The 26,183-nt window shown below is 47.5% G+C and overlaps 1 protein-coding gene across 3 annotated transcripts in view; it reads left to right on the plus strand.

The window, feature by feature from the left end:
- The window catches only part of lamc3 (laminin, gamma 3), a 150,597-nt gene that overhangs the window by 121,572 nt on the left and 2,842 nt on the right, over positions 1-26,183 (plus strand). The window contains exons 17-27 of one of the 3 annotated variants that reach the window (XM_080755309.1): positions 1,244-1,422; positions 3,562-3,856; positions 6,730-6,983; positions 9,353-9,429; positions 10,236-10,370; positions 12,208-12,406; positions 14,028-14,180; positions 24,207-24,309; positions 24,935-25,137; positions 25,704-25,847; positions 26,037-26,136. In XM_080755309.1, coding sequence (XP_080611435.1) covers positions 1,244-1,422; positions 3,562-3,856; positions 6,730-6,983; positions 9,353-9,429; positions 10,236-10,370; positions 12,208-12,406; positions 14,028-14,180; positions 24,207-24,309; positions 24,935-25,137; positions 25,704-25,847; positions 26,037-26,136 — 1,842 coding nt within the window. Of the gene's footprint in view, positions 1-1,243; positions 1,423-3,561; positions 3,857-6,729; positions 6,984-9,352; positions 9,430-10,235; positions 10,371-12,207; positions 12,407-14,024; positions 14,181-24,206; positions 24,310-24,934; positions 25,138-25,703; positions 25,848-26,036; positions 26,137-26,183 lie in introns of all 3 variants that reach the window. The other 2 variants (XM_080755310.1, XM_080755311.1) reach the window with 2 other exon arrangements.

Raw genomic sequence — 26,183 nt, forward strand, 5'->3', positions numbered from 1 at the left:
TGTTCCTAATTCAGGTCAAACACGCCCGGGGCCCTAGAGCCGTAAAGGTCCTTGGCATGTATTTCCAAATTGGGAGTCAGCAAGCTAATGAGTATCATTTTGGGGGTCCTTAGCATGAAAAGGTTTAGTAACCGCTGGTTTACACCGTCAAATATTAACCTTTATTGAGAAGGATATCCCCTTGACATGTATCATCTTGTTTTCGAGGGGGTCCAACACCATACAGTAAATACAGTAGACTGAACAATACAGACAAATACATTCATGCATATACAAACAAGGACAAAAACAAACTAAAAGCTCTCCTAAAACTAGCCGCTCCCAACCCACCTAATCACACCACAGAATAACAGACTTCATGCATCAGTGTACTCATGTAATGATGTAAAGATGTAAAGGTGATTAACATAAACCAAAAACAGGCCATAAACCATTACAAACATGCAAATGCATCATGCATTATTAACAACATACTTATATGAATACACAAAGTACAAACATGCACATGCACCGTGGATGTTGAATTACAGTGTATTAAATGACAGTGGATTCACAGCATGTTTTATAAGAGAGCAATTTCATAGGCATTTAGAGACAGGAGTAGGGTATAAAGATATTGAAGGCGTTATAATGGATCTACGGGAACTGTGGAGATTCTGCCCTTTGTAAGTGACAATGTACATGCACCTAATGGGCTAGGACATGCTACCCCTTCAGAGCTGAAGCTGCAATCCGGAATCTTCTCTATATGATGGAATATGTAGATCTGAGGCCGATTCTAAAAAAGAAAGAAAAAGCTTCTAAATCCACAGTTTACTGAACAAACCTATGTTTCCATGTCAGTGGTTTTTCCATGTCAAGGACCCGAGAATTATCTGTATTTGGCCGCGGACCCCCATCTGAAAATATGTTGTTCCAGAGACCTCCCGGGAGCAAAGATATGAGTTAAAAACGTTCGCTCTGAAAGAATATATATTCAAAGATGTGCGCCACATTTTCAAGAATAGCAGATCTACAAGCTCGTAGCAGTGCCGCGCTATGAGCTTGTATAACATAATGCTTAAAACACCAAAGGGGGTTCCCGTCCAGAATGGGTTAATACAATGTAATACAAGCTCACAATGCATACCATGGCAGCATGCTTGTGGATCTGCTCTTTCCACCGAATGCTGGTTGTGGTTAAATGTCCACCCCATTGCTCCTCTCTTCCACTCACGGTGATTGTCCTCTTCATCCCCTCCAGCCTGTAACTGTGACCCGATGGGCTCCATCCACATGCAGTGTCACAGCAATGGCACTTGTCTCTGCCGCCAGGGCTTCGTGGGCTACAAGTGTGACAAATGTGAAAGGAACTATTATCACAACAGAGCCACGCACCAGTGCGAGGAGTGTCCACTCTGCTACGGACTGGTCAAGGAGCAGGTGAGTGCGGGCAGACGTGCGGGGCGGGGCGGGGCGGCGGTAGCTCAGGGGTAGAGTGGCCGGATGGGAACCGCAAGGTTGCCAGTTCAAACCCAGGCTCAGGTCCATATGCATGATTCATACAGTTGAGTTGAACGCCAGTGGTGAACGCTCATGAACAATTGCATACAATTGCATGTAGAGTGTACTGTAGATTGGCACCGGCCCATTATCCGGTACAAATGGATCTTGAAATAGCCGAGGCCTCGGGTCATGGTGTCTTTGTAGTGTTGCGTGGCAGCCATATGGGCTCACTTTGTATTTCTAGATCACAGGTAAACAGGGGATGCTCAGTGAAACACAAGCAGACATTTTGCCCTAATGATCCCCCAGTACAGCGCTTCCATGTCCCCGGAGATTAGCATCAGCTCCTCCACATCCGTATGCTGCCCCCGGTTCTGTTCTCCCCATGGGCCAGGACAAAACCACAGGGGCACTCTGTCATTCGCTGTGCAGTATAGTGAAAGAAGTACTCTGATGCTTTAAAGAATGTAGAAGAATTGTTATTTTGATCAACGTTTGTTCTCTCTTCTAATGGTACCACATCAGTACAGCATGGGATTGTGGACGAATTTTACAAAATATTCCAAGTTCTGGGTCTGAGAGAATAAATCTCATCAAATGGTGGTCAGTGGCTCAAATGCTGAATAAAAAATGAAATTAAAAAGGGTGAAGTAAAGTAGCACTACCACTACTTACTTGTAGAAACACTTAAACATTTTAGTTGCATAAAAGTACAAAGGTACTGGCATCAAAATATAAATTAACAAAAGTAGTGTGCTTTTTTTGTGTTGTGTTGTGAACTTGAAGTATACAACCTATAATTGCCTTGGTTGCTGTAGGTTTTTTATAATAAAATCTAAATCTGCAAAGTAACTATAATGAGTACACAGACGAAAAACAGTTTAAGTAGACACTAATTATCCATAATGTTTAAATGATGGATAAGGGGTCAGGACAACGAGGCCTTTTCGTGGAGGGGTCAGAATAAAATTTGGACTAATTGTTTTTCGTCTGTAGTACTCTATTGTAGTGGATTTAAAAAGTACAATATTTGCCTCAGAGATGAATAGAGATGAGGTGCTCAACAGAACTTATTACACAAGTACACTTACTTGAGTAAATGAGCCTAGTTACTCACCCCCCATGGGCTGCAGACATCCTCTCGTTGCAGCCGCGTGCGGTGCTTTTGTGTTCTCAGTGGGACGGCTTGTACCTGCATAAACGCTGCATGCTGTGATTCTCACAGCGTTAGCAATTCACTGAACACGCCAAGGCCTGTCAGCTCCGTACACCTGCAATTATTCTCTTTGTCCCCAATGTCTGTCTGCCTCTCTAATTATTCTCTATTCCTCCGTCTCTCTCTCTCTCTCTCTCTCTCTCTCTCTCTCTCTCCCTCTCTCTCTCTCTCTCTCTCTCTCTAGCTCTGTCTGTGTGAACAGTTCCTCTAGTACTAGTACACACACACACACGTTTACGTATGTATGATATGCATTTGTATTATGTAAAGGAGACGCTGACAATGGGGAAATAGAGGGATGGAACGGTTGAATGAGAAGAAAAGTGATGCACATATCAAATGAAATAGAAGACAAGAAATGCGTAACCCATTAAAACTGGGAAAGCAGCTGTGTTCTATAACCACTTTAACCATTATATTACACTTTGGCTATTCAAAAAGGAAAACAAAACTCCTGCACGCTGTCTTCAGCAGGTGAAAAGTTTAGTAATGGATTCTAGATTTAACAACTTTAACAAAGTATGAGTGAGTGTGTATATTATCTAAAGACATAAATTGTAGTTTTATATCTCATGCTGCCAAAAGACATTAAGTAAGCGGACTTGGATAGATAATATGGAAAATATATACTGTATGCTGTCGTAATTCTTTTGCCGGGACTGTTTTATTTGATTTAATGCAATATTTTGATGCCGGTTGAAATACCAAGAGCGACGTGAACCCTATCCTCCCGGCCATCTCGTGCATAAATAAATACAAAGTAGTGTTTTTGGTCACGGCGGGATCATAACAATTTTCATATTCTCATTGATAACTTCCAAAAATGCTGATGGATGTTTGTGTTGTTGTTGCCGCTGCAGGCGGAGAGGCTGAGGACTCGCCTGGAGGACCTGGAGAAGCTCCTGGCCCGCTTCGACTGCCGGGGCAGACTGGGCCACCACGTGCACCATCACATGCTGATGAAGGAGCACCACGCGCACGGCGGCGTGCACAGTGGGGTGCACGGCGGCGTGCACGGCGGCGTGCACAGTGGGGTGCACGGCGGCGTGCACGGCGGCGCGTACGGCAGCGTGCACGGCGTGCGTCACGAGGAGCAGCAGCAGCAGGGAGAGGACACGCTGCCCAACGCTCTGGAAGACTTCCTGGCTATGCAAGGTGCGAATAGGGGCTGCGACTAGATGTTTTCTTAGCCCTTAACTTTTTCCAATAATGGAATAAAGAGTTTATTTTTATTTTCACTTTATCTTTTAGATATCTTTGCCGTTCGGACAGAAAACTATTTTCTCCATATTTGAACTTTTTGCGTGTTTTTTTTCCTTACTTGATCATACCACAAAAGCATCAAAAGTAACAGATCCACAAGCTCGAAAAGTGGCGCGAAGAGGCGCGTTTCGAGCTTGTAGATGTGCTACTTTTGAATTTGAATCCTGAAAAGTAAGGCAGTAAGTAAGTAAGACAGTCAAATCCAATGTATTTCTCAAATCCGATCTTTTGGCCCGACTGTTCACACAAATTTGCAAGTGATCAGATCTATCACAGATCTGTGTTCTCGGATTGATTTAAGCCACACTGCGTCGACATACTGTATCTGCTTTGGTTACTGTGGTAACAACGTAGGGCGGTAGGCGTCATGACATAGGTTCTAGTTAATTACGTTCAGGAAACAGACAAGTGACACAACAGACAAGTGACAACAACTAAATCAAATACATGCATGCATGATTGATAATGGTGTAAAATGGACATTTCAGCTCGCCCTCTACACACAGCACACATGCTGGACTATTGTTAACATAAGTTCACAATGCGTAGAGTTTTGACGCATTAATGTTTTCAAAAAACAAACATTTTGGCCGATAATCCAACAGTAGGATTAAATTATTAATCAATATGTTTTTATTAATAAATAATGAATAGATAAATGGCACAAAATGTTGCTTGTTACATCTGCTATTTTTGAATAGCTAAGCCAACATGAAAATATGGATAGAGGTTCAAATGATTAGTACTGACCAAACTGAAGAGGCATTTCACACAGTTAAAATCCTCTGGGAGTGCGAAGTGCCAGCATCGCAGAGCCAACGCAAAGACTTTTGGACGGTCTTTGATATTGGGACGGTATCAGGATTGCATGGTTTTCAAATTAATAGGCTTTGAAATGTTAGCCCATGGTTTTTTCTCCACGGTCCAAAACATTCAATGAATTTAGATTTCCCTGGACGTATCATTAGGTCAGAGATCTCTGATTGTCTGGCCATATGTGGCATAAATGGGGCCAAAATGGGGCCATTCCTGCCATCGCTCATGTTGTATTCACAGTTTCTTTCACTAAAGTAAAAGTGTCAATTCTGCAATGTAGATCTAGTCTGTTTTAAGTAGAAGTCCTGTATTTAAAATGTAATGATACGTAGCTTGCAGAGTTAGTTCAGTCAGATATACTTGAGGGGTTTCATGCTGTGCTCAAGGGCGTATACATACATATAAACATGTCATTTGCTGATGTGGCAGTCAGCTGACCAATTGGGCGGGGTATTTAAGCTCACTAGACTGCATGCTTCTTCCTGCCTTCTTTCTGCATATGGTTCCTGGTTGTTATGTGATGTTTGCTCCCACCTCCACCCCAGCACCACCGGTGGGCTCCATTATTTCTGTTCCCCATGGGGGTTGTTATTGTATCTATCTCCCTGCTCTTAATGTTTAATGATGATGTTTTAATGTGCCGAGCAGGGAGAAAAATGTAGTAGAGCCGAACACCGAGATAAAATATTATATGCACACTTGTATTCTCTGACTGAACTAGAGTAAAAGTACAAAAGTGTCAACCCGGATTCGAACCCATGACCTTGCGGTCGAAAGGCTAATGTACTTAGTTTACTGGTTGTTACAGTAAACACTTGGAACCTAGCTTCCCAATTATGAGGGCACAACGCAACGTATTGTGAGCTTATAGATATCTGGTGTAGAGAGGGAAAACAGAAGGGGGGCCTAGCATAGACCCGTGGGGAACTCCAGTCAACTGGAGCATGTGGGGTTTATTAAATGGCAGGACGCCTCACATCACGAGATTGGCAACGCATAAACCCTTGACTGTGGACGACCTCAGGCACACAACGAATGACTATCTGTCTCTCCTACGCTCGACACCGACGACAACACTGTGAATAAATCACGGTACAAAACTAGTGAAACCATCCTCTCCCCATTACTGCTCCACACTGCTGATATATTCATAATATTCAGGCTTACGGGCTCAACATCAATGGCCAAATAGAGACAAATCGTGGCGCACGGAACAAGGCACTGTGACCAACTTAATCCCTATTTATATGACAGGCGGAGCATCTCTAATCCTCAGCGCATTGTGATTATATTTGCAATCACGATAGCAGTTTCCCTAACCCCAAGGCACCTTTCCCCTACACACGCACACACAGACACACACACACACACACACACACACACATATACACACTGAACAGAGATTTAGGTTCAAACCCGGGCAGAACAGCTCTGCAGGGCACTGGTTGTTTGACTCGTAATGACTTGAAAGAGATTTTTGTGGGCACAAAAAGGCAACACAGGACAGGCAGTGTTCCACTGTTTATCTAATATGTTATCTCCATTTCCTGTTCCACTGAATTAGGGGTTCAGCCTCTTGGTGAATGGTAAATGGTGCATTTATATAGCGCCTTTATCCAAGGCACTTTACATAGATTGTGCATTACATTCACCCATTCACACACACATTCATACACTGATGGCGGCAGAAACCATGCAAGGCACCAACCAGCACATCGCAACCAGCAATTAGGGGTTCAGTGTCTTGCTCAAGGACACTTCGACACTAACTCTGGGAGAGCCGGGTTCGAACTGGCAACCTTGTGGTTACCATCCAGCCACTCTACCCCTGAGCCACTGCCGCTCCTTGCTCCATGACACTTTGACACTGACTCTGGCGGAGCCCGGGATCGAACTGGGGTTCCCAAGCAGTTTATTCGTTTTTCATTTGTTGCTCTTGTTTCTTGCAGAAGCGCGGGAGGCCTTCATCAGACAGTTCTCCCTGCTCGAAGCGTCCACGCACACTCTGCTGGCCCAGCTGCGAGGCGTCACCTCCGCCCTGAACTGCAGCGTCAGTGCGGTGACGGGAGATGACAGCACGGTGGCACAGAAGAACGGCGGCGGTGGCGGCGGGGGTGTGTGTCACGCTCTCAGCCGCCATGTGGTCATGGTGGGAGCGTCTCAGAAACAGCTGAAGCAGGCGACGCTGGACCTGGACAACATGGTAAGAAGAACATTCCCACCGTCGGAATAATGCGCCATCAGAGCAATGACACGCACCGCCGGGACAACACATGAGGTTTGATTACGAATCAGGCAGAACCAAGACAATTCAACAACACCACATCCCATACATAATACATTATAGGCTACTATTAAACATTTGTTCATGAGTTCATGACTTCACTTTATGAAGTGAAGGGAGGTGCTGGGGAGCTCAGGAGGAATACACACTGGCCAAAGTCTCCCCACAGGGCCAGGACACAGCACAGGGCATGGGCAGAGACAGGCAGCGCAGGGCCAGAGTGTGACATTGACAGAGGCATGTGAATGCCAATAGGCTTTCACCCATACCAGATGCATGATGATATTGAGTGAAACATGATTGATTTTCATCCTTAAAGCAGAATAGCTGTGCTCTGTGTATACTGATGAAGTAAAGATATTTCGTCTGAATGCAAAAGCGCCGTGCGATATTACTCTGCTGAGAAGAGGGACATGACACGGTTTGTTTGACGGACACAGAAAACTAAACCATTTGTTCTGCACGCACCACTCAAGCTTTTTGCCGTCTATCTGAATTGCGTACGACAGCTCTGAGTCTATTATGGATATTGCTGCCTTGTCATTTGGTTTTGGGGAAATGAGGTTTTGTCAGTCCATAGCTTTTTTGAGCGCGTTTGTGTGTGTGTGTTTACGTGCATGTGTGTTTGAGTACATTATATGCGTGCGCGTGCATTTGCGTATAGGAAAGCCTCACCGGGGTAAGCCTGGAGCAAGAGCAATGCAATTCCACATTAATAGGCAGAGCGGCCCCCTAAAACGAAGAGAGAATGCATGCGTGTCAAATGTTGATTGAATTTTCGCACTTTTTTTTCTTTTCTTTTTCTTTTTCAAATTAAATGAAATATTCAGCTATTCTATCTCCTTTCACCACAACATATCAGGAGCTGTAGGGCGTCTGGTTCCATTTCTTCCAAGGTGTCCTTGGTTTCAACCCAAACTGAGTCGTTGTTGTTGTGGTTGTCATGACTCATGACCTGGCCCGTCAGTCAGTGACAAAATGAGGAAGACACGTTTTTTGTGTGTAAAAGTAATCATACGTTTATCTGCATGAACAATCAATGAACCGAAATATACACCAAAGAGTAGTATAAGTAGCCTTGCCGAGCCTTGAGGCCCATATGGCAGGAGCCAATATATCTCCTGTTTCTGTAGCGTGAGGCAGCTTGATGTACAAGTACATCCCCTGCACATGACGCTAGTATGTCACAGATGAGGTGAGTGCCAAGCATGCATGGAGTCTTTGGTATGTATGACCCGGTCGGGGATCGAACCCCGACCTCCCAGTCTCAGGGTCAGACACACTTGCGGTGGTTAAAAGCTGGTAAAAAAAACAGTCATCTGTAGAATCAGTGGTGTCGGTGATGTGTTGATGATGTAGTAGTGTGAGTTGTTGCATGATATATAGCACAGTGCAGACAGACAGACAGAGACACACACACGTGCACGCGCGCACACACACACGCACGCAAGCAAGCTGTGTGTGTGACATTAGATTATTTGCCAAGTATTTCTTGCACCTGCCATCCTATCCTATATAGAGCTATTAGGAGCAGTGGGTGCTATTTTGAACAGTGCCGGGGGCCAGCTACTGTATAGCTGCAGGGGTCACAGTGGCCCCATTGTGTAACACTCAGCATATAAGTTCATGTTCCCGGTCGCCCCAGGTGTCTCAGGGGAAAGTGTACTGTCCCTTAACTACTACCGTACCGGGTTCAAATCCCCCACCGTGCCTCCAGCTTGGAGCAATGTGGACATCCATACTGTCTGCACCACACTGTTGTTGGCCCTTTTTCAAGGGACGGAACGGAGTGTGATCTTTGTCTCTGAATCAGTGGTACTTAGTTACAAAGAGGCTCTACGCACACCAAAGTCCTTGTGGCGGTGCCGGCACACGGGAGAAAACTGTAGAGGAGATCTTGAATAAACAAGAAGGTGGAGACGCACACACCAATATAGAGTACCAATATTTATTAGGACAGCAGGTAAGACAGGAATATTCAACGTTTTGGCGGTTAAGCCTTCATCAGGGAATGAATCTGTTCACTTTAGTTACTTTGCACCAAGACGTCACAGACATGTGAATTGTGTGGGGGGGATTGACATACAGCAATGACCAAATTAGGGCGAGGGGCACGGGGATTCTTGGCTACTCTAAATAAAAAATGTAAAGTTCACCCATAGAGTGATATCATAAGAACATCATTCTTATCATATAGCTCATCAGACAGTTGGAAGTCCCTCTAAATCACAGGCAACGTGCACGATTTGTACTATGTTCATTTTGCTGTCATTTTTCCCCCTTCATAGATCATTCCCTTTGAGATGCTGTCAGGGCCTAACAAATGGAACATTGCGGTCAATGACTCACAGGCCCTCATGACAAGGTAAGTGTGATCCATGGGGTTTGAGCCATCAATTCTAAGCAATAAAGGCCACGGTCGACATCATTCATGAAGTTCCACCTCCACTGACACGTTCCACTTACCCTGTCACTCGCATCCACAGCGGAAATAGCCAAATCCACAAAGCTCACAACTAGGGATCACGTTTTTTTGCTCCCGATCCGATTCCAATGATTAGATATTTATTATCTGCCGATACCGATTTTTCCCGATCCGATATATTTATTTGTATAGAATGACTTATGCCATATCACAATAGTACAAAATCCAAAATCATATAGAGTCTAATATCATGAGTTAAAGGAGAATTCCATGCTGGAAGGCTTTCTTACCTTTATTTGTAGTTGTTACGTCCCCACCAAAGAGGTCCAGGTGTTATTTTGTGCAGAAGTTCATTATTTCCCCTAATATAAGCCCTCAATGAATTCAATTGAATGGGGCTATGGGGTGTTGTGCTAATTTGCTTATTTCCATCGTTCAAAAATCAATTTTTATACTATGTAAATAGTATCTCAAGTGGCACACTTTACTACTTATTTCGATGGAAATAAGCGAATTAGTTCAAAAACCCAACCCCCATTGAGGGCTTATATTAGGGGAAATAGCCAATAATGCCCTTTTGCACAAAATAACACCTGTACCTCTTTGGTGGGGACCTAGCAACTACAAATAAAGGTCACCAACTCTCCATCATTTAGCTGGGGACCACCTGGAACCCCCTCAGGGACCACTGGTTGTGAGCCACTGACATTGGGGATGCTGTAATGGCCTGTTCTTTTGTCTCCCAGGCACAGAGAGATGGCTGAACACATGGAGGACGTTACCGCGAAGGCCTTGAGGGCTTCCAACCAAACCTTCATCCTCCTAATGGCTCTGCTGCTAGATAACTCCACACAGGACGACATCATCAATCTATCTGCACAGTGAGTCGCAACGCATGCATGCACGCACGCACGCACGCATGAACATACAGTACACAGGCGAGCAAGTCAAGAATGCATGCACATTGCACTCGCACGCATGTGCACACGCAAGTGTGCACACACACATACAGGAGTGTATCATGAATCTAACTACATGTGCACTGAGGCAAGCGATTTTGCATACAGTAGGTACACACTCGTACAGTACATGCAGATACTGTATGCACATGCACTCACACACACACACGCACACGCACACACACACATACTGGACATGCACACTGAAGAGCATATTATGAGTCGAACTGTGCAGTGAGGTACGTAAGCATGCGCGCGCACACACACACACACACACACACACACACACACACACACACACAAGTATATCGTGATCAAACTGTGCTGTGAGTCACAAACACTCTAACCCTCACATTTACACTTATACACACGCGCAGCATTCCACTGAGGTTGTGGATTGTTCTGGTGTTTCCCCAAAGTGCACCTATATGCCTGTCTTAACATCACAAGGTCGTACATCCTCTTTACTGCAGACCTTGGAACCACTGTTGCCACGTCTGCTCATTATAAGCAACGTTGGGCTTGTTTTTTTTCCGGGGTTATTTATGTGAAGTCGCGCGTACATTTTGGTAGTTCCCGGTTGCAATTTTCTTGGGGCTTGTTTTCTAAATGTTTTTTACCTTAACCCATTCAGGACTTCAACCGGAACCCCTTTAGGTGTTTTAAGCATGTTATACTTTAGCTATTGAAAGATAGCAGATTACAAGCTGCTACAAGCTCGTAGTGCAGCACTAGCTTGTAGATCTGCTATTTTTTAAACATCGCGAAAACCTGGCGAAAATCTTTGAATATATATTCTTTGAGTGAATGTGTTTAACTCAAATCTTTGCTTCTAGGGGGGTCCCTGGAACTACACATTTTCAGATGGGGGTCCGCAGCCAAATACAGATAATTCTGGGGGTCCTTGACATGAAAAATGTTGAGTACCAGTGCAACACTGACATAGAATCGGCCTCAGGTCTAAATGTTGTTCAAACCAGTGGTTCTCAAACATGTTCATGTCAATGACACCTTCAGAGTGCTCCTGTCACTTTGTTTTAGGCTTGTTTTCATAGACCTGGTTTTGCTTATTTCTCTCGCAAAATCCGGCAACAACACTGCTTGAAACCCTGCATGCAGCCGGTTAAGACAGCCGGCCACAGGGGGACGCAGGCGTTCCCGTTGCCGTGCCCCCAAAAGCCCATTTCTGTCTTGGATGTGCTGCTGCTGCTGCTGCTGAGCTGAACGCTTGCTGCATCTCCTACTAGCGTGTGATTGCTCAGAGGATTACACGCTGCACACACCAGACAGAAAGATGTAAAGAGCCCACTGGCACCGCGGCCATGAAAGGCATGTGAGAGAGCTCGGAATTGATTGCCCCTGACCTGTTTGGTTCAGTGCACAATTCCTGTTTTTCGTTCCTGGTTGTGTAAGGTGGGTGCCGTGCGTGCGTGCCTACATAGTAGTACATACACACTCAAAGGGATCAGGTATTAGTAACACTCGGAATCAGTCGGAACATAACATCAATCTGATGTATGATTGATGGAAACGCACTTGAAACACACATTTCTGTGAATTAACCTTGTGGCCTAACACGATATCAATCCCTGGCAGACAGATCGGGGTCCGCAGCACAAAAAAGTTTGCGAACTACCGATTTAGAAGGAATTTGTAGGATCGGCCTCATGTCTTACATCGTTAATGTTTACTAAATATGCTGTATATGCACACGTCCTTCTCATCCATATCTATCTTTCTCTCTCTCTCTCCCCCTCAGTCTATTAACAATGCAGCAGATGAAGCAGAACCTCACAGAGCAGGTGAACCAGACTCTAGCCAGTCAGCTGGTCCTGGATCAGAGATCCGCCGTGCTCCATGTTGGCCTGGCTAACATCACCTCGTCGCTGCAGCACCAGCTGCAACCACCGCACTCCAACCAGACGACACCCGCGAGCAACCACACAGCTGAGGTCAGTGTCAGGACAACTAGAGGAAAAGGACCGGGAGCATTTCGTACAGGACGGTCGATCACTGTGCTGATGTGCATCGTCTCTGTTGTCAGAAAGCTTGTATGTTCAAAACGGATACTTTTTCAGGAAATGGAAAAATAAGAACCCGTCCTTCCAATAGTTCCAATGTTATTTAGATGCAAGCTCTTAATATTCTGCGAGGGCATGACATTGAGTAGAGACTTGCTAGGCCTGTGTTTGGGGTGGCCGTAGCAGTGGTGGAAGAAGTACTCGTATGTTTTAAGTAAATGTATCAATACTGTAATGTATTATACAGTATACTCTGTTGCAATAAAAGGTCCGGAATTCAAAATGTACAAAAGTATCGGCATCAAAATATAAAGTAGCAAAAATAAAAGTACTCATTGTGCAGTCAGTGCAGATTCAGAATGACCCATTTCACAAGTTAAAAACGTTTTCGTCTAATTGTAGTAAAAGTTGAATAATTGTAAATACAGATGTAAGTAACAGAAAATACCTCAAAATTGTATTTAGCCTACGTACAGTACTTGAGTACATGTACTTAGTTAGTAGTTACTTTACACCACTGCTTGTAGGTCACTGGTTCGCCTCCTGGAACCATATGAGCAGCCATCCACTGGGACAGCTGGAACAGATTTTGTGCTTTAAGAAATCCGACTCAGAACATCCATTTCTGTAAAGGATATTTGGTTAAGCTGGTTATATAATGTGTGTTGTGCATGAAAGACCAAACAAAGGTCATGCGGGTATTTGTGTCCAAATTAGATTTAATGTCCGTAAACAACTTGAATTCCTTCACAGTAAATTGTGCTAAAAAAAAGGGACAAGCTGTGACCATGTACGGTACACCTGCTAAATTTGAAAATGTTTGGAACGTTTTGAAGAATTCCTTTTACCACAAATCTTGCAGAACAATTTTCAGATGGCGGCCCGCGGCCAAATACACATCAATGTGGGCGTCCACAGTGGGCGTCAACAGTAAAGGCCCGCCGACTACCTATTTTCACTGAAGAAACTAAGCTAGGATGACTAACACTATTACGACGCCATCAAGGCCCACCGAAATAAATAGATTTAGTCGACTAAAATGTTATGATATTTTGTCGACTAAAAGTAGACTCAAATGTGACTAAATGAAAATGTATTCAAAAGACTATGACTAAAACTAATTAAAAATGTGCTGTCATTATCAACACTACTTGACATGAAACGGTTTGAGAAGCACTGGAATATATAATGTGACTGATGGAGACATAACAGTTGTCTCCTGCTCTGCAGCAGCAGCAGCAGCATGGTGTGATGGAGACATAACAGTTGTCTTCTGCTCTGCTGCAGCAGCAGCAGCATGGTGTGATGGAGACATAACAGTTGTCTCCTGCTCTGCTGCAGCAGCAGCAGCATGGTGTGATGGAGACATAACAGTTGTCTCCTGCTCTGCTGCAGCAGCAGCAGCATGGTGTGATGGAGACATAACAGTTGTCTGCTGCTGCAGCAGCAGCAGCAGCATGGTGTGATGGAGACATAACAGTTGTCTCCTGCTCTGCTGCAGCAGCAGCAGCATGGTGTGATGGAGACATAACAGTTGTCTCCTGCTCTGCTGCAGCAGCAGCAGCATGGTGAGGATCTGCTCAGAAGGACGTCCGAGCTGACCCTGCACGTTCAGGCCAAGGAGGAGCTGGTCAGCAAGATCCGAGAGGAGATGGATCCTCTCATTCAGACTGCCAGCAGAAACCTGGAGATGGACCATGACATCCACAAGGTGATCGCATCAGTCATGCACACACGCACACTCACTCCCACACACGTACACACACCACATTAATAGGCGTTTTTGGTCAAAACAAGCTTTATTCAACGGCCCATAAAGAACTGATGATCACGGTTACAAATGAAAGATTTGGGGTGAAAGTACAGTACATGTGATCACGTGGCCGTTGTTTACTTCCAGTTCACGGACCGGGACCAGTTGGCCTTCAAAATAAGGGCCTGCACTGAAAAGACCGTGGCAGTGGCAGAATAATTCATTCATTCATTAATTAATACCTGGTAGTCAATGTGTTAATCCGCGTTGATTTTGTCCAGGCTTACTACCACCGTGATCCTTGACTATGATCCTATGATTTTGCCCAGGCTTACTACCACCGTGATCCTTGACTATGATCCTATGATTTTGTCCAGGCTTACTACCACCGTGATCCTTGACTATGATCCTATGATTTTGCCCAGGCTTACTACCACCGTGATCCTTGACTATGATCCTATGATTTTGTCCAGGCTTACTACCACCGTGATCCTTGACTATGATCCTATGATTTTGCCCAGGCTTACTACCACCGTGATCCTTGACTATGATCCTATGATTTTGCCCAGGCTTACTACCACCGTGATCCTTGACTATGATCCTATGATTTTGCCCAGGCTTACTACCACCGTGATCCTTGACTATGATCCTATGATTTTGCCCAGGCTTACTACCACCGTGATCCTTGACTATGATCCTATGATTTTGTCCAGGCTTACTACCACCGTGATCCTTGACTATGATCCTATGATTTTGCCCAGGCTTACTACCACCGTGATCCTTGACTATGATCCTATGATTTTGCCCAGGCTTACTACCACCGTGATCCTTGACTATGATCCTATGATTTTGCCCAGGCTTACTACCACCGTGATCCTTGACTATGATCCTATGATTTTGCCCAGGCTTACTACCACCGTGATCCTTGACTATGATCCTATGATTTTGCCCAGGCTTACTACCACCGTGATCCTTGACTATGATCCTATGATTTTGTCCAGGCTTACTACCACCGTGATCCTTGACTATGATCCTATGATTTTGCCCAGGCTCATCATGGTATGATGATCCTATTTTAGTGGCGTTTTCAAACAACTCCTCTCCTTGGCTCCTGCTTCAGAATTAGAATCACATTCATTGTCTCATCAGTCATCAGAATTACATGTGTAGTTTATTTATTTGCAGTTAAAGGAAGAGTTGGAATAGGGCACGAGAGAATAGAGAAGAAAGAAACAGGAAGGCACAGTCAAATGAAATATCATGGTTGTCGGGAGGAAGCCTTTTATATTTATGTTTGTAAATTAATGTCCTACTACTATCATACTATCATACTACAGTGACGCTCAAAAGTAGGGATGTGCCGATGAGACATTTTGGCCCATATCGATATCCGATATAATTAATTGCTGTTATGGCCGATAACTTCGGGTTACTTTAGTAACCTCAGTTATATAAGTGACTCGAGAGAGAGAGTCATATGGGGTCCAAGCCACTAGATGGCGCAGGCACACAGCCTAACATACACTCACGGAACAATTCCATTGGATCGTGAACTGTCGCTCATGGCGTGGTTATGTCCCCACCCACTGGGTATATAACCTAAGGTCCGCCCTGAGCAACGTCATTCCTATCAACCTGCTTTCTGACGTCTTAAAGAAGACAGAAGGGCGACTTAATGACTCTCTCTCTCGAGTCACTTATATAACTGAGGTTACTAAAGTAACCCGAAGTTATCTTAAGTACCTCTCGGAGAGAGTCATATGGGGAACATAACGCTCCCGTATGATCGCCTTCGGCTGATAGAAAAATATTCGACCCTAGGATCATCTCCATTGGAGAGAGACCAAACGCAAAGGAGGCCCAAGAAGCCAACCCTGCGCGTTCACCCAAAAGAGACATCCTTTATAAAAGATGTCCTTGACCCAGGGCCGACAGCTCTGCTGTTCCAGCCCTGCCGGTCAAAAAACACGATAGTCATCCACCCATAACGGTCAGGGGCCAGAAAGGGACCTCTTGACCTTATGAGGATGCCCTTGACCCAGGGCCGACAGCTCTGCTGTTCCAGCCCCGCTGGTCAAGAAACACGATGGTCATCCATCCCTAACGGTCAGGGGCCAGAAGGGACCACTTGACCTCATGAAAATGTCCCTGACCAAGGGCCGACAGCTCTGCTGTTCCAGCCCCGCCGGTCAGAAGACAACCCACCGCAGCGCAGACATCCTGAATAGGGACACCCCTGGCCAGGGCCCAGGATGCAGACAAAACTCTTGTAGAGTGTGCACGTAGGCCCTCTGGGGGCTCAGTACCACACGAGGTATAGGCTAAACGTATAGCCTCCACAATCCACTGCGAGAGTCTTACTTTCGAAATGGGTTTACCCTTCCATTGGGAACCCCAGGCCACAATGAGCTGCTCACCCAGCCTGAAGGGGGCAGTTCTTGACCTGTAAACTTTCAAGGCTCTCACCGGACAGAGACAATGTAGTCTCCTATCCTCCACCGAAGAGAAGGGAGGAGGATGGAAGGCCGCGAGATCCACGGGCGAGCAGCCCGCGGGAAAAGTCTTAGGTAGAAACGAAAGGTTCGGCCTGAGCGTGACCCTGGTGTCATTACCACTGAATCTCAAGCAGCTGCTGCTTACTGAGAGCGCGTGCATGTCACCAGCCCGCTTCGCCGTTGTCAGGGCAACGAGCAGAGCGGTCTTCAGAGAGAGGAACTTCAGGTCCACCATTTCCAGTGGCTCGAAGGGGTCTCTCATTAAGGAGTCCAGGACTATTGTCAGGTCCCACGAGGGGACCAGAGACCTGGCGACCGGCCTGAGGTGTGTAACTCCTTTCATGAATTGACGGATCAGCAGGTGTTCACTGATTGGTCTGTCGTTCCTACCAACCTGATAGGCCGCTATGGCCGCCAGGTTGATCTTGACTGAGGAGAGGCCAAGACCCCTGTCTAGGAACTCCTGTAGGAAAATCAGAATGTGTCTCACAGACGCCTGAAAAGGGAAGACCTCTTCCTGTCTGTCCGAGCACCAACGCTCAAACACATGCCAGGCAGTGTTATAGCGTCGTCTGGTGGAGGCAGCCCTGGCACCAAGGATCGTTTCTACGACATTCGGAGGCAGGCCAGTCGCTTCTAGCGAACGCCCCTTCACGGGCCAAACCCAGAGATCTAGGTCCTGAGGACGTGGGTGAAAGATCTCTCCTCCGGCCTGGGTCAGCAGGTCCCTCCACAGAGGGGGCTGCCCTGGTTCTTTGAACAGGAGAGGGACTATGTCCTGTCTCCAAGATCCCCAGGCTGGAGCTACTAGTAGCAGCTCTGATCCCTGAACCCGCATCCTGGCTAGGACATGCGGAATCAGTTCCAACGGGGGGAACACGTATAACAGAGAACACAGGCGAGAGGACCGGAGTCCCCCCTGCCTGTTGATGTAACAAACCGTCGTGGTGTTTTCGGAAACGAACCAGGACGTGGTGACCTCTGAGGAATTGTTCGAATTCTCGGAGTGCCAGGAACACTGCCAGTAGTTCCAAGTAGTCGATGTGGGAGGAGCGTAATGCGGCATCCCACACGGCATCCTCCCGTCGTGGGTGGCGTCCCAACCGGAGAGGCTGGCGTTGGTGGTGACCAACCTCCTGACTGTGGGGAGACCCATCGGGATCCCCTCCGTCAGAACACCTCAGTTCGACCACCATTTCAGAGCTAGAGTGCAGTTCGAGGACACTGTCACTCTGGCCGAAAGTGCGTGTAGATCGCTGACCCTCATAGCGGACGTCAGGGCGACTAGGAGGGCTGGCTTTAGTGTAAGACATTTTAGGTCAGCCGTCTGCAGTGGTTCGAAGGGCTCATTGTTAGAGCCCTGAGGACTAGAGACAGATCCCAAGAGGGGACCAGTGGTCTGTTGATCCTGTGTACCCTGCGCCCTTCACAAACTGTTTCGCCAGCGGATGTCTCCATACTGTCTGGTCGTTAACGCCCATTTGGCAGGCCGAGATGGCTGCTAAGTGGGTTTTCACTGAGGAGAGGCCTAGACCTCTGTCTAGGAACTCCTGCAGGAATGTCAGGGCGTAAATTACTGAAGCTTGGAATGGGATAACCTGGTTAGGTCGTTCTGAGCACCACTGCTCGAACACGCCCCAGGCTGTTTCGTAGCGGGTCATTGTCGACTGGGCTCTGGCCTCCTGAATCGTTGAGACAACATTCGGAGGGAGACCGGCCTCAGTCAGCATTAGCCTCTCACGGGCCAGACCCATAGGTGTAGGTCCTTGGGGCAAGGGTGGAAGAGGGATTTCAGCCAACGCTGAAAAAGGCCTCATATGGAGTCTGTCCAGACCTATCAGAGGCCAACCGTAGACACGTACACAGTGGAAGTGTGCGGCCTGACTTGAACATGGTCATGCACTTCAGGTTGTTGACTCTGTCCCGACTCAGCGGAGCCCTGTAGGAGACAGAGTCCAGAGTGATGCCCATGAAATCTGTGGATTGGGTAGGCGTCATCATGCTCTTGGCTAGGTTTATCCTGAAAACCCAGTGAGGTCGCATGGGACACGACCCGAGTCGTGTTCCTCGCGGCCTCCTCCGCTGAATCCGAACACAGGAGACAGTCGTCTATGTAACTGGACACCCATAGACCCAGAAGTCTCAGGGGTGCCAGAGCGGCCTCCGTACAGTGGACGAACACTCTGGGACTGAGGGACACCCCGAATGGAAGGACCGTGTACTCGTAAGCCTTTTCCTGGAACCCAAACCGCAGGAACTTCCTGTGAGGTGGGTAAATAGGGACGTGGAAATAGGCGTCTTTTAGATCTATGGATGTGAACCAGTCGCCTGGGCGTATGGAGCGCACCAGAGATTCGGCCGTCAGCATCTTGAACTGAAAAAGACTTGAGGTGCCTGTTGAGTATCCGCAGGTCCAGGATGGGACGTAGACCCCCCCCCTTTTTCTTGACCAGAAAGTAGCGGGAGTAGAACCCGCTGCGACGCTGGGCCAAGGGTACCTCTCTGACGGCATCCTTCTCCAGCAAGGAAGCTATCTCCTGTTGGAGAATCAGACCCTCCGGACCCCTGGCGTTGGTGAAGATGACCTCTGAAAACGCCGGGGGTGTTCTGGCGAACTGGGGTCTGTAGCCCTTCGCTATGGTGTTGAGGATCCACGGGGATGCTCCGCACCACTCCCACAGTGCCAGGTGCTTGGCTAGTGGGTTCTCTCCGGCTATGGGAGGCACGCCCCGCCTGGAGGTAGTGTTCCCTGGCATGTCGGAGAAAAATTGGGCATGACCCGTCTCCCCAGTGGCGTTTTGGTACGCCACTGACCTTATGCCAATATGCCCTGCCCCACTGCGGGCCCCCCCGTGGCAGTGGGTTCATGTCCACCCCCCTCCGTGGATATTGTTTTGTTGTCTTTTTGTATTGTGTACTGTACTACAGAAAAAAGTGCTGTACTTGTGCAAACAATATCGAGGGACCTGGCTACAGGGACGTCCAGGACGCCCACCTGTGCCATGGTCCAGAAGCGCATTGCGGGCGGACTGGACGTGCAGTCCGAGACTGCTACGTCCGGTGCTGGGCCCGGCGCATGGGGGGAGGGTAGGGTGTGTGTCACTTCGGCTGCTGGTCAGGGCCTCGCAGCCTGGACGCTGCACCTCCACGTTGAGGGTCATCCTCTCGAGTGCGCCTCTGAAGAGGTCTCCGGGGATGATAGCACCCTTGGAGAACTCTCTCTGGGCAACGGGATCCAGACCAGGTGAGGCTTCCAGCCACCTAGAGGTGATGGAAGCCGTGGCCATAAGGCCGGTCAGGTCGGTGAGTCAGTACGTGAAGGTCACAATTTTCTCATGTAGGCGACGAACTCTAGCCAACTGTTCAGGAGTAGGGGCGTGGCCCATCTCCTGAAGAAGGGAGCTCTGGGAGCCCTGGAGTAACGTTGAAGCATTGAGATGCCTCCCAGACGCTACTACGGGGGGAGGGACACGAGAGCAGTGCGGAGTAGCCGGGAGAGTCATGGGCTCCTTCCAGCTAGCCGTGTAATGTGCTCTGAAAAACCTGGGACAGGGGAAGCAGTGGTCCCCCGACAGTGATTTTTGTCGTGTACATACTGTGCAGCTTGGCCACAGGCCCACCCATGGTGGGGGTCTGTGTCAAGAGCTTTTGCCTTTCTTTGGGGAGCGGTCCCGGTGTGCAGTCTGGGGCTGCTACACCCTGGACGGGGCCCAAGGCATGGGAGAGCGTCTGAGCACGCTCCTCCTGGAGACGGAGTTGCAGGGTCCGATTGGCCCCTCCAGAGACGCTGTGCCGGTCGTAATCCTGGCAGCCGTCATGTTGGCTGTTGGACAGCAACGTGAGGCATTCAGTGACCGTAAGAGAGCAGCGTGAAACAATAGCCGAAGTAGCTCCGATGCTATGGCTATGTCATAGACGAGTTGGTGTGGCACCTTGAAAACAGCCTATCTGGAATGCTAAACATGCTAGGGTGGCGTCGGCCATCCAACGAGGTTGCTACTCCCGACCTCGAAAAGGTTAGCTAAACAGCTAAACAAACCTAGCTTCACAATGTACATACCTGTAATGTTGAGGGAAGCAGTCGGTTGTCGAGGGTCGTTGGGGAGCCACGTCGATTGAGACTCGTGCCTTCGGCCGCTGCGTGAAGTAGTAGTAGTGTCGGTGGAGGCCTAGGACTGCATCCGACACACCGTTGTCGCAACCACCGGCTCAGGGGAGCCTCGTTGGTGGGCTGACGAGATCCCGCTGGAGGGAGAGCAGTACCCAGAGCAAGCCGGCGAGGCCTGGCTGATATCTTGGGTCTGGCTCCACAGGTCTGTTTACCAGTGAGGTGAAGAGCATGTGGAGCTTGTTGTTGGCGGTCCGAGCCGCCTTCCCGGCAGGGGAGGAGCCCAGGAAGGACTCGTCACTGTGTCTCTGAGACGCGTCAAGGTTGAGGGGTCTGAAGAGAGAGGACGAGGTGGTGGGCTGACGAGATCCCGCTGGAGGGAGAGCAGCACCCAGAGCAAGCCGGCAAGGCCTGGCTGATGTCTTGGGTCTGGCTCCACAGGTCTGTTTACCAGTGTGGTGAAGAGCGTGTGGAGCTTGTTGTTGGCGGCCCTTATCACCCCCGCAGGCCATCTTGGGTGCTGGTGTAGCTTGAAGAAGGAACCAGCAGTCCAGGACATTGTAGAAACACTTCACTTTTAAGTTATAATATAATATCATTATAAAATAATAATATATAATATAACCAAAATGTTGTGAGGAAAACTGTCTGTAACTCACAACCGGATAAAGGAGAAAAGTGGCGGTGGAGTAGAAGAGTAGGACTCGTGGTGCTCCACTGGGAACTGGGGAGGGCTGTCGCCACCCCCGCAGGCCATCTTGGGTGCTGGTGTAGCTTGAAGAAGGAACCAGCAGTCCAAGACAGTCGTAGGGCAGTCGGGCTCTGAGGTCGGTTTCGTGGTTTGTGACGCGAGAGATGCGTCGACCCTTCTCCCTGTCTCTAAAGTAGAAACAGCAGGGGCAGAAACCTGGCGTCTCGAAGGCCTGGCGGGCATGTGTTAGTCCCAGGCAGAACATGCAGCGAGAATGCCTGTCCTCGGGGGACAGCAGGTTGTCACAGGTGCGTGAGAAACACACACGGGGGCGATCCTCCTCTGGGAGCTGGGGGGGGCTGTCGCCACCACCGCAGGCCATCTTGGGTACTGGTTGTAGCTTGAGAAGAAACAGTAGCCCAGGAGGAAACTTCTTTTTTTTTTTTTTTTTTTTTTTTTTATAGTTATATTATAATATTATTGTTTTAAAAACTAATAATATATAATACAACAGTAAAAAGGTGTGAGGAGAAAATCTGGTACTCACAAGGTTGTAGAAGACGGTGAGGATAAAGCTATAATATATATAATATTATTGTTTGACAACTAATAATATATATATATATTACAACAATAAGAGGATAAAGTCACAGTATATATATTATTGTTTTACAACTAATAATATATATATTTGCAACAGTAATGTAATGTGAGGAGAAGGATCTGGTACTCACAAAACAGTGTTGAAGAAACAGGAGTCCAATTACAGAGAGAAAACCACGTTTTTCAACTGTGGCTGCTGTTTCTAGAAGGGAAGGCCGCAAAGCCTGGGACTCGCGTAGCGAGGCCGTCACGCTGTTGTTGTAACAGGTCCGACGTACAGCAGGGCTTCCGTCGGCAGCGTGGATTGCGTCACGTAGAGTAGGGCCGTGGATCTCTAACCCGCACGTGCGAGGGACGCTAGAGAGGGCTAAGTTAGCGCCTGACGGCTGGAAACTTAGCTAACGTCTCGCGGAGCTAAGAGGCTAGCGGCTGCGTTCGCGGGAGCTAGCTAACCCAAGGGGCTAGCGAAACTGCGGAGGCTAGATAGAGCAGCGCTGGTTAGCTTGTAGCTGGGCAGGTGAGCTAGAGAAAAACACTTCGGGCCTCGTTCTAATGCTTATCAGCTTATAGTAGTGCTACGTTGTGCAACAGTAGACTAAGGCTAAGCTAGCAGAACAAAGGGACGCAACGTGGCTAGCAAGGGGGAAACAAAGTTTCGGGGATAGCTAGCAAGAGGACAAACCACAAGCCGCCGTACGGCCCACTTGAGTTTTAATGTCCTTAAAATAACTTACTGGCTTTTAAAGCTGGAACGTCCGTGAGTGAGAGAAGGACACCAACGTAGGACTGCGAATTTCCGCGGCACAAGTTTGAAACCCGTCCTTTATGGAAAACAATTTTCAACAGTCGAAAAGGTGATTCTCTTTGTTTAAGACGTGTATGCGTAGCACAGAAAGCGAGGAATGACGTTGCTCAGGGCGGACCTTAGGTTATATACCCAGTGGGTGGGGACATAACCACGCCATGAGCGACAGTTCACGATCCAATGGAATTGTTCCGTGAGTGTATGTTAGGCTGTGTGCCTGCGCCATCTAGTGGCTTGGACCCCATATGACTCTCTCCGAGAGGTACTTAAGATAACCGATATTACCGATGTCGATATATTATGATCTCATTCTGTATTGAAAAATTATAATAATTTTGTCCATTCTGAAAAATACATGTAACGGGGTGTCTGCACTGCAGGCTTAGGCAAGTCAGATTTAACTTAAATACCTTTTATATTTAATATTGTGAGCTTGTAGATCTGTTCAAGCTGTTACTTTGGGCTTATTTATCTGTAAAGACAGACCGATTAGATTAATCGGACCGATTCATTAATTGGTCTGATTGATTAATCAAACCGATGCCCATTAATCTAAAAACAACTAAAATCGGCCGATACCGATGTGTTTGCCGATTAATCTCCCATCACTACTCAAAAGTATCAAAAAATATAAAAAGTAGCAGATCCACAAGCTCAATATGTGACACGAAGCGGCAGGTTTTGAAGATGTTCTTGTAGATGTTTTGAATTAGAATCCTGAAAAGTAACATTATTGGACATATAAGGTTTCCACCTGACTGGGACGATAATAATATACTAATATACATACATTGCATGATGAAAAAATAGCAATGGATATTTATGGCTTTGTTGTCCTGCTCCTTCATATGCAGGATATTTCTGCGCCTCACATCAATGCGTTACATGTTGTTAAAAAGCTTGCATCTCTTACTGACTCAACTCTTCAGGAATTTGCAGAGAGAACTTGAATAGGGATAACCCGTTTGATAGCGTGCCGTGTGAAAGAACGCCAACCTGCCTGCCTTTGAAGAGCTGTGCGAGTTATGTGCAGTAGAGAGGGCCAACTTTAAAAGTAATAAAATCAGCAGAACTATTCATTTCATATTTCATGCTTGTAAAGGAAAAGTGGGTTATCCATCCATGTCCCTATGACTGTATGCAGTGAGATAGATTGGAAAGCCGAGTGGGAGACGGTGTAGGACAGGACACACACGCACACACTATTGTGGCTAACTGTTGACCCCGAGGTTGTGTATCATCCTCATGTCCTCAATAATCCTGTCTGTGTGTGTCTCTGAAGCTGAAAGCTCGTGCTCAGGGGGCAGAGGTCATGGCCTTGTCATCCGTGGTGGCGGCTAAAGAGGTGGAGTCGGAAACCGTCCGACTGCACAGGGAGCTGACAGGTGAGGGCAAAACGGAGTGGAACATGAAAGGATAATACCGTAAGATAATAGAACGTGGTGTTACATTCCAATGCTTTCTCATCATTTTATTGACACTGAAAGCAGCAAAGACTTAAAGTAGCTATAAGCAAGCAATAATATGTCAAACATTAAATTACTTTTTTTTTTAAATTCAGACAGCCAGCAATGGGTACATTTTTGGGAGCGTTTTACCCATTGCTGGCTGTCTGAATACCCAAAAAAAGGTCATTATCATTTTGACATATTAGGCCTATTGCTTATATCAGCTTTAAGGCCGTAACTGAGTCGTTATTGAGCCTGCCTGCCGAATCTTATGATATTTAGTCAATTCAAATTAGACTAAAAGTAAAACATTTCAAACGATGTTAATCGTTGCCCGTAAGTATAAGTAGCCTTGCCGAGCCATGAGGCCCATAGGGCAGGAGCCTATCTCCTGTTTCTGTAGCGTGAGGCAGCTTGATGTACAAGTACACCCCCTGGACATGACGCTAGTATGTCGCAGGGACTTACCCCCAATCCAATCCAACCCTTGAAAAAGGGGTACTAAAAGTAAGTATACCCTATGACTAAATGGAACGTTTCTGTCCACCTCAACGCCATGCAGACATGCAGAGGGAGTGGCCTCGCCGCCAGGCCCAGACCAAGACTGCGCTGAAGAAGGAGAGGCCTCTGGAGGAGAAGGTGCTGGCGGACGTCCGGAAGAAGGTCAGGCAGATGGACAAGATGCTCACACCAGTGCTGGAGAGCACCGGCATCTCCAGCAACACCAGCATGGAGGCGGAGCGCACCGCGCACACTGTGGCAAAGGTAGGGGGTGTGTGTGTGTGTGTGTGTGTGTGTGTGTGTGTGTGTGTGCGCGAGAGAGAAAGAGAGACAGAGGGTCATGTGTGTGTGCATGCGTATGAATTGTCATTCCACCATCTAACTATAAATGCACAAAGTCTCTGTACGTCTGTAATCCTCATAACTCGAGAACCGTTCGCCCCACCGACTTCAAATTCGACACACGCGTTCCACCTCACCGCCGGGTGTGCAGTGCCCGGTGTTGAGTCGGTCGGACCGACGGTTGTCCAGAATCGCCCCAAAAAGTCCTCTGCCCGGGCTCTGGACAGGGCCCCTGCCCAGTGTCCATGTATGGAGCTGGTCTGTTCTGACATCATTCTAACATCAGCATAGACTCCATATTTGGGCATGCCTGACAAAGAACTCCATATATGGCCGGGCATAAAAGGGACACAGATATCATTTCTGAGTAGGGCATTCATTGCCAACTTACATCGTTCCAAGTAGGCCAGTGCCCAACGGGCACCGCTCTAGAGGCTCCAACCGTCCAACGGGCACCGCTCTCTAATCTGCTACATGTTTGTGTCCAGGACTCCAAGGCAACTCTGACTCAAGCCAAGCTCACCAGGACAGCGTCCGGTCAGCTCCGCTCCCAGGTGGAGCAGACTCTCCAGCAGCTGGCTGAACAGGAGGACCGGACCAAGGCCCACGCACTCACCCACACCACCTCTGAGGTACGCACACACCCACACCACCTCTGAGGTACGCTAGCTGCTACGCATGCTGATTTCTGCTCCCTTTGTTGTTTTCCAGTTCCAGGCATTGCAGGAGTGCCACTAGTAAGGAGATAATTCACAGACGCAAAGCTGCATACAATCTGTCAGATGATGTCTAACTGGACATTTGTGTCTTCTCCCCAACAGCCCGACGTGTCCCTGAGCAGCGTGAAGGAGGACATGGAAGCTGCCAAACTCCGTTTAGAAGCCTATTCTAATACACTGACTGAGCTCATCAATAAGATAGGTAGGTACCGTTTTCTTAGCCACATGATACCCTAACCTTGCGACCCC

This window comes from Protomyctophum bolini (genome assembly GCF_963924005.1).
Source record: "Protomyctophum bolini genome assembly, chromosome: 22".
Taxonomy (NCBI): domain Eukaryota; kingdom Metazoa; phylum Chordata; class Actinopteri; order Myctophiformes; family Myctophidae; genus Protomyctophum; species Protomyctophum bolini.